The following is a 12,662-nucleotide window of genomic DNA, read 5'->3' as shown; positions in this document are numbered from 1 at the left end:
TCTGATGTCTCATCTTCCTCTTGACAATACCCCAGGGATTCTCTGTGGCTTATAGATTAGGGCTGTTTATTGGCCAATCAGTGACACCATGGTGATTAAAGCAGGTAATTTGGTACTTTTAGCAGTGCGAGCAGCATCTCCATAAAACCTGGCGGCAGAGGGAAGCATGAAGCACTCCAAACATTCCCTGTAAACGACTTTTGGACTTGATAAAACACACTGAACCAACAACAGCAGATGACATGGCTCCTTAAGTAAACACTGACTGTGGAAAAATCATACCGGGACCCAAGCAGCTTGGAGTCTGTGCCTCTCCACACTTTCTCTAGACTCTGGGGTTTTGATTTCCTTATGAAACGCTTCTTTTCATTTGAAAATAGAACTTTGGACCACTGAGTTACAGTCCAGATGTCTCCTTGGTAAGACACATCTGACATCGTGTCTGATTTTGGAATGGCCACTCCAAACCATCTTCCAGATGATTCAAGACTTGTACGAACTGATTAAGAATAAAATATGAATCCGTTACAAATTCAGGAACTACTTATGTTTCGACTAAGGATCCTACAATTTGGACATTCTTGGCGATCCGTGTTGTTGGTAATCTGAGTGGAATAGTGGCTTAAATCAGCAGTCTTCCCCATGACTGGGTAGGCCATAACATGTTCAGAACATAACATTACAAAATCCTTGTATGTACTGATCTTATGTAATATTCTAGTTCTCTTGGAAACTGGATTTCAGGGTTTAATTACCGATAAGCCAAAATAACAGAAATAAACTCGTAAAATATAACACTTTATATTTTTTTTAATGACAATCAGATTTATTGAGATGCACCTGTAAAAGCAATATTCTTTCTAATTCACTTTCCAACTTTGTTGTTTAAATGAATGTGTATCAATTCCAGTTTTAGAATTAAACTACTATTCAATGTTGCACCAGCTGTACAAAGCAGAAGTTAATGTTTCTAAAATGCTGTTTAATATCCAACTGCAATCCAAACATAAACGAGACTTACATGCAAGTGACAAAGGAACCATTTATATAAACTCTTTACCTTCCAGTTAGAAACAACTGCTCCAAAAATCCTTAAATCCTTCAATTCAAAAAAGCAACTGTCTTCTGAAAAAACAATCTGCAGTTGGCCAACAATGTACAAATAGAAAACACAAAATAGTTCAGAATTCACCTCACATGAGCAGCTATGATATTAGCCACTAGCTTTCCAGTGCTAGCTATTCCAGACAAAGAGGGGCGACAATAGTGTAGGCTTCATATACTCATCTACGTCTTCCACTCATTTCAAGATGTTTCTGCTGGCCAGTGGGAGGTGGCCAAGGCCTATTTCTATGCAGGGGACAGGATGGAGAAACTGACAAGGGACTGGGCCTGTGGTTAGAAAAGCATCTGTGTGCTTTGTGGCAAAACTGTCAAAACATTTTGATCCTAAAAAGTTCAGACATAGAGAATGAACAATCCTAAAGCAGAAACCTGAAAAATGGACTATGGATATTGGTGAATTAAACAGGCTTTTGCACATATAAACAGTGATGCAGATGCAAGACCGAACTAAGCCTGACTCCCTCTAAAAAGTAAGAAATAAAAACTATCTAGTGAAATTTGACACCATGCTATAAAAGGAATGGACAGGGTGAAAAAGTCCAAAGAAGGCTTAATGGGGGACCAGTTTCTAACCAGAGGAAGGTCTGAGATTAAAACCATGGGTCAAAGACCCTGTTACATAACGTCTGTTCAGCAGATTTAAGAGAACAGCTGTTAAAATGCATCTGTGCACTATCCTGTATGTTAACCATGTAAACACAAGCTGGAAGCACTTGTATGGACCCTGTACAGTCCGAGGTGGCCTCCTATACCGTAATGGCTTTCTTCTTGGAACCCTCCTCTTCATCAGCTTCCTCATGCTCATGGGCTCCTTGGGTGAGATTGGTGTAGTTTGCCAGTTTATTGAGAAGTGATGACACCATCGGGTGGCTGTCCATCTCCTCCTGCAATGCAGACAATGTTTACTGTCAGCAGTAAGTGACATTTTCAATTCACAAAATGCTTCCAATGTAATTTTATTTTGAGCTTTAATACAGAATTTAGTTCTAGAAGCATCATTACTGATCCTTCTAGAACTGATCTTTACTGACTAACTTACTGACAAGGACTGTTAAGCTCCGTCCAAATCTTACTAACTTACTAACAATAATTGAAGAAGAATTCCACCAGGAGCAGAATGAATATTACAATATTTAGTTTCCTATTCTATTTGTTCAAAGGCTCTTGGAATAGCACAGCTGGATCAACTTCACACAGGGTGGAGAAAACCGAGACCACAGTCCTGGCTCTATGCAGGGACCAGTGACCACATGGCACATGAACACACCTGGCAAAGCTCCAGCTGAATGAACATTAAAGATCCGACTAGTTGTATCGTAAAACTCTAGCTTACACATTGTTGAACAAAATGTTGGTATTTTTAATCGCTATGTGTTTTTTTTTTCTTTTTATAACTCACCAGCCTTTATACTCTAGCTTAAACATAACGTGCAATGTGGAAACGACGGCAACAGCGGGGGTGGGGTTTGGTGGCTAAAGGAACGTGCGCTAACACCTAACCCTGAGGAACACCCCAACAGATAATGCTGACAAGTAATGATGTTATAATTACCTCAAAAAGTGCCATGTTGGTGCCATCGTAACTGTTGTTCTTGTCATGTTCTGTGTTGTTGATGAAAGGACTGTTTTCCTTTGGGACGCCATCACCTGTAGAAAGGAGTGGAGTGGAATTTTACAACCAAAGCAGGCTTCTGTAAATGACGTAAGATTTTAAATTGCCCAGGAATGAATTCATTTAAATCCAATATGGGGAAGGAGCTTAAATGTAGCACTTCTAAATAGAGTGAAATGATACACTAAAGCTACGGTCACCTAATTGCACTCACAAAAAGCACACACATTGATACCACAATATGGATCGGCAGGCAACTTTGGGTGAAGCGTTATTGAAATACGATAGTAGCTTCAGTCCAATCTACTGCAAGCTGCGTTGAAGCAGCAAATAAAGGCTGCAGGAAGATCATTTGTAGTCAACAAAACATGAAAAACTGCAGCATTGTGAACATCATCATGGGTGGGTGAGCCACTACAAAGCAACAGTAATACTCATATACAGGTACATCTCAAAAAATGTGAATATTGTGTAAAAGTGCAATATTTTTGCCAGTCTTTTCAGAAAGTGTTTATTTATAGAGATTCATTCCACATAGAGTGAAATATTTCAAACTTTTATTCCTTGTAATTGTGATGATTATGGCTTACAGGTAAAGAAAACCCAAAATTCAGTGTCTCTGAAAATTAGAATATCACAGACCAATGAAAAAAGGTTTTAAGCACAAATATCAGGCTTCTGAAAGTAAGCCCATTTCTATGCACTCAGTATTTAGTTGGGCCTCCTCTTGCATGAACTACTGCATCAATGCGCCGTAGCATAGAGGCGATCCACCTGTGGCACTGCGTAGCTGTAATGGAAGCCCAGATTGCTTTGATAGCTGCCTTCAGGTCACCTGTGTTGTTGGGTCTGGTGTCTCTCATCTTCATCTTGACAACAGCCTATAGATTTTCTATGGAGTTCAGTTCAGGGGAGTTTGCTGGCCAATCAAGACCAGGAATACCATGGTCATAGAACCAGCTTTTGGTACTTCTGGCAGTGTGGGCAGGTGCCAAGTCCTGCTGTAAAAATAAAATCAGCATCTCCATATGGCTTGTTAGCAGAGGAAAGCATGAAGTGCTCTAGAATTTACTGGTAGATGGATGCATTGACTGGACTTCAGAAAACAAAGTGGACCAACACCAGCAGATGACATGGCAAACAATCACTGACTGTGGAAACTTCACACTGGACTTGGATGGACAAGCAACGTAGATTCTGTGCCTCTCCACTCTTCCTCCAGACTGCTCAGTAGGAAGAGTAGTCGTCTTGCAGTCAGAAGGTTGTGGGTTCGATTCCAGCTTCCTCCTGCCATATGTCGATGTGCCCCTGGGCAAAGCACTTAACCTCAAGTTGCCTACCGATCGGTGTATGAATGTGTGAACGTTAGTGAGTGCGATTGGGTGAATGTGGCTCTAGTGTAAAGCGCTTTGAGCGGTTTGTATGACTGGAAAAGCGCTAGATAAGTTCAGTCCATTTACCATTTACTCTGGGACATTGATTTCTAAATGAAATGCAGAATTTACTTTAACCTGAAAGCAGGACTTTGGACCACTGAGCAACAGTCCAGTTCCTTTTCTCAGGTAAGACACTTCTGACATTATCTCTGGTTCAGAAGTGGCTTGACACGAGGAATGCTACATTTGTTGCCCGTGTCTAGTATTTGTCTGTGTGTGGTGGCTCTTGATGCACCGACTCCAACCTCAGTCCAAACCTTGTCAAGCTCCCCCAAATTCTCGAATGGATTCCGCTTGACAATCCTCTGAAGGCTGAGGTTCTCCCTGTTGCTGGTGCAACTTTACCTTCCAACCTTCTTCCTTTCACCTAATTTTTTTTTAATATGCTTGGATACAGAACTCCGTGAATAACCAGCTTCTTCAGCAGTGACTTTTTGTGGCTTATCCTCCTTGTGAAGGGAGTTGATTACTGTCTTCTAGACATCTGGGTAGTCAGGAGTCTTCCCGATGATTGTGTAGCCTATGACCCAGAGTGACAGACTCAGACTTAAAGGCTCAGGAAGCCTTTGCAGGTGTTTTGAGTTAATTGGCTGATTAGGGTGTGTCCAATAATGAACTTTCTTAAAGTATTCTAATTATTTCAGTAAATGAATTGTGGGTTTTCTTTACCTGTAAGACATAATCAGACTTACCAGAAACAACATGACTGGCAAAAAATATTGCACTTTTATGCAATATTAAATTTTGTTTAGATGTACCTGTAGTTCATATAATAGAATATAGGTTGAATTTTACGCTTCCCTCTAAATTGGGACAAACACTGACTATGAAAAGCAGATTTGGCTTGAGGTAGTCATTTACAATCCGTCAGAAAATGAAGGAAATTAAAAATTAGCCCCGTTTATACATCAAAGCATGCCCTAAAACTTTGATTTTTTACTAAACACGAAGAGCATCAGATAACATGCTGTTTGCTGGTGTGTTATAGGTTTAGAGAAAGTGCAAACTTTTAGTTTGATTGTATTTAATGTACAGAGGAAAAAAACAGAAACCTAGATTTATCAGTATTTGACCTGCCGATCACGGGTCAGTTGATCAAGAGAAAATTGCTACGTTTGATCACTGAAGCAGAGTTCAAAAAGCCCTAAAAATAATTTCCTCTTGCATTAATAAAAAAACAACGGAAAAAAGGTACAAAACATTTGGCTCATATTTAGATTGTCAATAAAAGCTTGTAAAAAGGCTGGTATTGTATATCCAGAACTAAAGCAAACATGTCAGCTGAATAACTCTCCCACATGAATGTGCTTTTAATATAATGTCAGGATCTCAAAGGCTACTACATAAAGGCAAGTCAGAAGGAATGCTTTAAGCAGCCCACACCCAAAGTTTGATTCAGATTATAGTGGACTTGGCAATTTATTGCTCATTTCTTCTAATAACATAACTAGGACACATGTGTAGCTACTAAGCTAAAAAAAATTATAATCATTTAAAATAATCCACGTTTTATTTTGCTGTTCTGCAACATTTCTTGCTTTTGTGTGTATGAAAGATGAGTGGATCACTGAAACGGTTACCTGTACGTTTTTCAAACAAGGGACTCAAACATTTGGGTATGGGTTTTTACATTTCAGATCACAGTAAATTCTTCTAGCAGAAGCTAATAACATTTCTCTGTGTCTGTGAACACAGCCAGATCTGGAACCAGGGTGGACACAACTCAAGTCACAAGGACAACAAAAGAAACACCATTCAATAACACAAATTCTCGACTGTGCTGGAACATCAGATCCAGTTTATGAGCACAGTATCATGTAATCCAGCTATGTCGACCCAAACACACCTCACACAGTAAGGCCGTATCCCACTCAGAACAGTCTTGATAGGGGAGATTCTGACTCCCAACTGTGAGTCACACGGTGACTTCACTCTTCTCAACAATCTTCACAGCCAGGAGTCAGCTCTCAGTAAACAGTGTTAAGTGTTTAGTACAGGCTAAAATGCATGTGATGTAATGATTAGAAAAAAGTTTTACTCTTACAAAAAGCTGCTTGTCCATATGCGTTAGGGCTGAAAAGATTCCTCGAATAATTTGAGTAACTCCATTACTAAAATTCCTCTAGACAAATGATCTGCCTCGAGGCTTCGCTAAATTCCGTTAAACTATTCGGTGAACTGTGTTCTGCCCGGGTGATTATTTGTGTTACAAAACACTCTCACGTCCATTAAAGATGGCATCCACATAGCAGTGTAGGCCCAGTGCTTTTATCATCTATGCAGGGTGATGGTGAGGGGCAAAAAGAAGCTCTGAGAAAACAACAGAAAGCTTTAAAAGTGTGCAACCACTGTAAACTAAACAGAAAAGAGCACAGCACAGTGCATGTACTGCTAACCTGAAAAAGCTTTCCACAATAACACGTCCTCGATGCTGCAACACGAGCAGGAAACATCCGCTGCATCAGCGGACCGTCACCCAAGTGAAACTGACAGTAAGGTTTAATATATAAAAGACAAGGTTTATTTTCCTGAATTTACATTTGCTCTTTAACTTTGTGTTAGGTAATGTGTGACTATTTTATATTTCTTCTCTGTTCTTGCACAAAAACACAAAAAGAGTGTAACCTGGCACTTATGTACACTACAAGGTTTTATTTAAAAAATCCAGAATGCAATTTTCATCTTTGTTTTCACTACAGATTGAGCTAGCTAGCACCATATTGATGTTGAGTCAACAAGAAAGGGCTGAGCTTTTCACATGTTCATGTTTGAACGTTTTATTTTAGCTGCAGATGCAGCCTTTGCTACAAATATTTAGGTGTTCGCTAAAGACATGCTGCATTATTGTATTTTAGGCAATAAAACGTTGATTTGTTTTAAAAAAGAAAACTATTTGTTTACTTGCCTTTTTCTTTAATGTATTTCTCTTACTCGTAAAAAAAATCTGCATTTTTTTTATCTGATTACTCAATTAATTGTCAAAATAATCAATATAATACATGATTACTGATCATTAGGTGCAGCACTAAATGTGTAAGCATCCGACTCTATGGTGACACGAAAGAAAAAAAAGAAACGTTCAGCAAGCAGGAAGAAAGAAAGTCAACTTGTTTCCCAGTTGAGTATATCAAATTGCCTGTTCAGTTACAAATGAAGTAAAACATATCTGAAGCCAAGTGTGCCCTGCAACAAAGGGTATAATAACATGTGCAGGCATAAACTTTCAGAGAACATTCAAAGAAAGAATTTACAACGTGGTCAGTAAACACTATAAATGAGAGCCAAGAGGAACAATACCACATTAAACATGAGGTTCAAATGACAGACAGGAATAATTATGCAATAAAAACAAGAGAAAATGGAATGGATGACTCTTAGAAACACTTTGCCCTCTAGAGTTCATTCATTGTTGCCTGGTCTCTGACACTCAAAGGTCCAATGCATAAAAAATGTGAAGCAATGAAATGTAGTTCATCTGCAGTAAATCATGCTACAAACACTGTCTGTAGCATATCTGTAAATAGTTATTGTGTTGAATGACTGATTCTTGGGTAAGGGTTGGAATTTAAAGTTTTATCCCACCAGGATGTCTTTGAGACCAAACTGACCCTTTTCTGGTGAATTTCATTCAAGTGCCTCATGAATTGTTATCACCAACACTTGTTTTTACTGTTTTTTTTTATAATTTCTAGGCAGAAGGTCATACAGACAGTTAGCTGCCAAGTCTGAAAACAGAGGGAATGATACCTTTGATAATACATGCAGAAAATGCCTGAAACAAAGAATTAGACATTTTCAACTATGGCTCGTCATGGTCATGGTTCTGGTCTTACAGTTCAAACGACCTGAATTATATTTGTTTCTGCAGTCTGTGGTAAAGGCACACCATCCAGGTCTCATTTTAAACCGAACCAGAGAGGCATCTGCTATAAAGCTGGAATAGATCTAGATTTACTCATCAATGACTGTAAATCCCTTTCAGATTTCAGAACGAGCTCAAATCTACTTTTCCAAACAAAATACACAAACAAATAATAAATAACGTTGCCTTCAAGTGCAGCTGACAGTCAGATGAGCAACCACTGCCTATAATCTCACAAATGATCGCAGTCTCTGCAGTCTGAACCTCTCCCACAGCTGTGTTTTGAATCCGTTTTAAGTGTAGCTGCATGGTTTTAGAAAAACATGGTTAAGATACTATCATTTAATGTTGTGAAGACTGCCTGTTTTTTCCGCCACAACAATGTCCTCTATCACTTCTACGAGAGCTTTAGCATCCTGGTCATCAGGCTCCAGATCAGGTGTGGACTTTCACTTGGTGTAGAGTCCCAAAATATATTGACAAGGAGAAGTCTAATATATGGTGCCTGAAATCTTATAGCCTCCCAAATGTTGCAGTCATTTGCCATTGGAATATTGCTCACATTGACATTGCGATGACAAGTGCTACTTGATATATCGTGCAGCTTAATTTTCACCCAGAAAAGCACTTTAGCTTTCTGAGTTCTGCATTGTTTTACTTTCGCTTTTGTATCAAGAGAGCCTCGGAATTATGGGAAATCCCTGCAGGAAGTATGCACATGTGAGCTTAGCAGAATTCAATTTAAAGACTTCTTGTGGAATAAGAGAAAATAGCTTTGCATAAAGAAAGCTTCAGTTTTTTATGGACTCGGTTCCCCGGATCTTTTCTCATTTTGATCTAACAGAGGCTTTAGGCCACACAGCAGGAACAAACTTTATATGAAGGTAAATGTATCTCTATGTATTCTGGGTAAAAGAAATCCCTAGTAACCTCTGTTGAATCAAAACATCAGACTTATAACGACGGGCAGAAATGACATAATACAGTCTCTGCTTTAATGTGACTGCTCTGCACATCACAGTGGTGATATTGGTAACTGTATGTTAGGCGGCTCACTTTTCACACTTGCACAAGATTTACTGAGCCTTTCAGGAACCACTCCGATCCAACATTGTTTTCTTTATGATTTTAAATGAGTCTGTTTTCAAATGAAAAAGGTCAACATGTTATGGGTAAATAAGACTCTAGAAAGAATTTGCCAAGTTATGTGTGAAGTAAAACATTCATTTCTTTTCATTAAGCGTTCCAACAACAGTGAATTAAATCTTAAAAGTATGATATTAACACTTGCATAAGTTGGTTTCAATGAAATGCTTTTAATGAAAGTCCCTATATGGTTGCTTCTCTCTGTTTTGTGACCGATGTGTCCATCAGCAAACTGCAAGCAATCCCATAAACCCAATCCAAGATACGTGAGCAGCAACAGCAATTCTCAGCCACTCCCGTCACTCTGATTTAATGTTTTGTTCAACAGAACACAATTCAGTTTAATGCGATTTAATTAGCGCTGCAACTAACGATTGTTTTGGTAATCCATTAATCTGTCCAATAATTTTTTTATGAATTTGAACCAGGTGAAGCTGAAGCTATACCGCTTGAGGAGTTCTGGATAGAGCATATTTACCGACAAAGAAAGTTATTTTATCTTAAATGCAAAATCTGTATATTTTTATATAATTGTGGCCTAATAACTGCTACTGAGTGGGTTGTTCTTTAAGCAAATTTACTTTTTTAGGGCCTATTTATTCCAGTTAACGATTATTCGAATATTAAATTAGTTGACGATTCAATATTCGAATCGATCATCTCATCTCACAATATGATTAGTGGGCTGCAGTTGGTAGCACTGTTGCCTTGCAGCAAGAAAGTCCTGGGTTCGACTGCCAGCCAGGAGTCTTTCTCCAAGGCGTTTGCATGTTCTCCCTGTGCATGCGTGGGTTCTCACCGGGTACTCCGGCTTCCACCCACAGTCCAAAAACATGACTGTTAGGTTAATTGGTCTCTCTAAATTGCCCTTAGGTGTGAATGGTTGTATGTCCTGTGTGTTGCCCTGCGATGGCTGGTGACCTTTCCAGGGTGTACCCCGCCTCTCACTGCTGGAGATAGGCACCAGCTCCCCTGTGACCCTGCATGGGTGAACCAGGTATAGAAAATGGATGTACATAGAATTAAGTACAGGCTAAATTGCATCTACTGCAGTCACTGAGTGAAAGGCAGGGTACACACAGGACTAACAACCATGCACACACATACACACACACACACACACACACACACCTAAAGGCCATTTAGAGAGAACAACTAACCCAACAGTCATTTTTGTGTACCGTGGGAAGGAGCTTAAGAACCCGTAGAGAACCCATGCATAATTCTCTGTAAGGATCAGATTTAATGGATGCAAACATTTAAAAACTAATGCTTTTAGATTTTATGCATAAACTTCATCACAGCTGCTCTGCAGATATACTCACATGTACATGAGTGGTCATAAATCGGTACAATGTTCATATCCCTAGTCCTTATGTTTCCTACAACCTCTGTGAACTCAGAATGGTAATCTAAATTTATATGACAAAATAAAGTCTCAAGAGGTAATATTACTCACTGTTCATAATGGCAGATGTTACATGTGTGCAACGTGGTTCGTTAACATTTCTTGATGAAGATGACTTGAACAGCAAAGTTAAGGTGAAAAACTCCTAAATAGCTAAATGCAGTATTGTTACAGGCAATGCTTTTGATTCTTGCCACTGGTTTTAGTACCAAAGAATATCTCAACCACACCTTCATCATTTATAGGGGCAGCTGCCTCTGGTGACCCCAGCTGCATTTCATGAGTAACTTTTACTGCTTGATCTAGCTGTACGGGTAATAAGAGGCTTGGTGTATGGCTTAGCCTGCTAGTAATCACTGACAAAGTCATTACGTCCTTGCACTTTGCAAGCCTTCGTCACAATCTGAACAGGACAGCAGAGCGTATTAAGTGAGGCAACAGTTTTCCAATACGTGTGGATAAGAGAATGGATTTAAGATGATGTCTACTAAGCAGGGGGCATGCAGCTAACCTCAGGCTGCCAATCATAGCTTAGCTGGGTTAAATACACTCAGCACAGGTAATCATTTTCTTCATTGACACGGGGTAAATCTTTTTTGAGACAAAGCAGCGAACTGAAACAGGCTGTGCTGTTTCCAAATCAGTACAGGTGATGTTTCGGTTTTTAAAGCATCCCAGCATGGTAGTTAACGTCATCAATCAGAAAGTGATCAGACTGCTAGACCTCATGGTATGAAGGCATCAGTTAGACCACAACAACAGCTTTCCATAGCATCTTACAGTGTTTAGCACAGGATGCAAAGTTTTATAATGAAGGATGCTTTCTGAAAACTCTCCAGATTTCTGTTTTCTCAAATCTAAAAGGAGTTTGTGACAGAATGTGACTTCTTATAACATGAATGGCATCTGGAAAAAGTTAATCTGGGATTATATCTTTACTTTCTCTGGTCCATCATCTGCATTCTGATGTCATCCATACAAAGGGAAAAAATCCTACACATAAAAAAGCTGTGGACCTATGCCCCTTTAAGCTAAAAACAATCTCAAGAGGTCCATGAGTCCCATCCATGTTAATAAATCCCACAATGACCTTAAGTTGCACTTGCACATCAGAGTCCGAAACAAAGCTAAAGTGCCAGCTGCCACTGTTGATGTCAAGCACCGCAATTAATACAGCGACTGTTGCAGCAGATTATGTGCTTTTTAAAAAGGGCATGAGGGATAAAACAACAAGGAGACCAGAGCAGGGATGGATGTACGTAGTCTTAATATGCCTGTCTCACATGTCTCACATGTAATCTGGAGAATTAAAGGTGGAAATGCAAACATTGTGCAGAACTGTGATTCGCAGCAGCAAACAGTCCTGAGGGACTTGGTCTAGTTTTATATACAGTAGCAGCAATGACAATACATTGGCCCAGTTAACAGATGCTGTGCTTTGTGTCTACATTACTTCTGTCTATGATGTTCCATTCTGCATCATTCTGATGTAGATTTTCTAAACTCTTACTCTAATTATGTGTGTTTGCATAATATCTGACTCCAAATAAATGTTCTGTAAACAGCTTGTGACATTTGAGAACTTAGTGATGCAAAACAGCTGATTTAGAGTGAATGAGAGGACAGACTGCTGTTTAAAGTCACCTTCGCCTGCTAACGTGCTCTCTTCTTTCACACCCAAACACATGCAAAAGGTTAAAGTTAGAGATGGGCTGTTAAAGATGGGCCAGTCATTCAAAAATCAGAATTAGCTTATTTTCCCTTTATGGTTTCAAACTGGTGATCGGCAGGACAAATGCTAAAAAGATATATATTTTTCCCCTACTCATTAAATTAATCAAAAACTTAATAAATATAAACCGGAGGAGGTACTATGATGGGTTATTTTCATTTTAGTTAAATAAAGCTAAACATTAAAAACATGCTCTGATGCATAAATAGGGATCACTCTGAGCTACTCCTATTAAAAAACGTGCAGCACATTTATTTTTCGATTTTTATAAGGCCTAATCCTTTGAAAAAACAAAAAACACAACATAAAAAGAAACAAACAGAAAAAAACAGGAATGAGCC

At 39.1% G+C, this 12,662-nt stretch overlaps 1 protein-coding gene across 7 annotated transcripts in view; it reads right to left on the bottom strand.

Annotated features, from left to right (window-relative positions):
- slc12a7b (solute carrier family 12 member 7b) overlaps window positions 1-12,662 on the bottom strand; it is a 74,691-nt gene that overhangs the window by 28,000 nt on the left and 34,029 nt on the right. For all 7 annotated transcript variants that reach the window (XM_047349483.1, XM_047349484.1, XM_047349486.1 and 4 more), the window contains exons 2-3: window positions 2,678-2,772; window positions 1,878-2,009 (exon numbers count right to left, since the gene is read on the bottom strand). In XM_047349483.1, coding sequence (XP_047205439.1) covers window positions 1,878-2,009; window positions 2,678-2,772 — 227 coding nt within the window. The remainder of the gene's footprint in view (window positions 1-1,877; window positions 2,010-2,677; window positions 2,773-12,662) is intronic.

This window comes from Girardinichthys multiradiatus, chromosome 21 (assembly GCF_021462225.1).
Source record: "Girardinichthys multiradiatus isolate DD_20200921_A chromosome 21, DD_fGirMul_XY1, whole genome shotgun sequence".
NCBI lineage: Eukaryota > Metazoa > Chordata > Actinopteri > Cyprinodontiformes > Goodeidae > Girardinichthys > Girardinichthys multiradiatus.
Note: the sequence above shows the minus strand (reverse complement) of the source record. Positions and strands in the feature narration are given on the sequence as shown.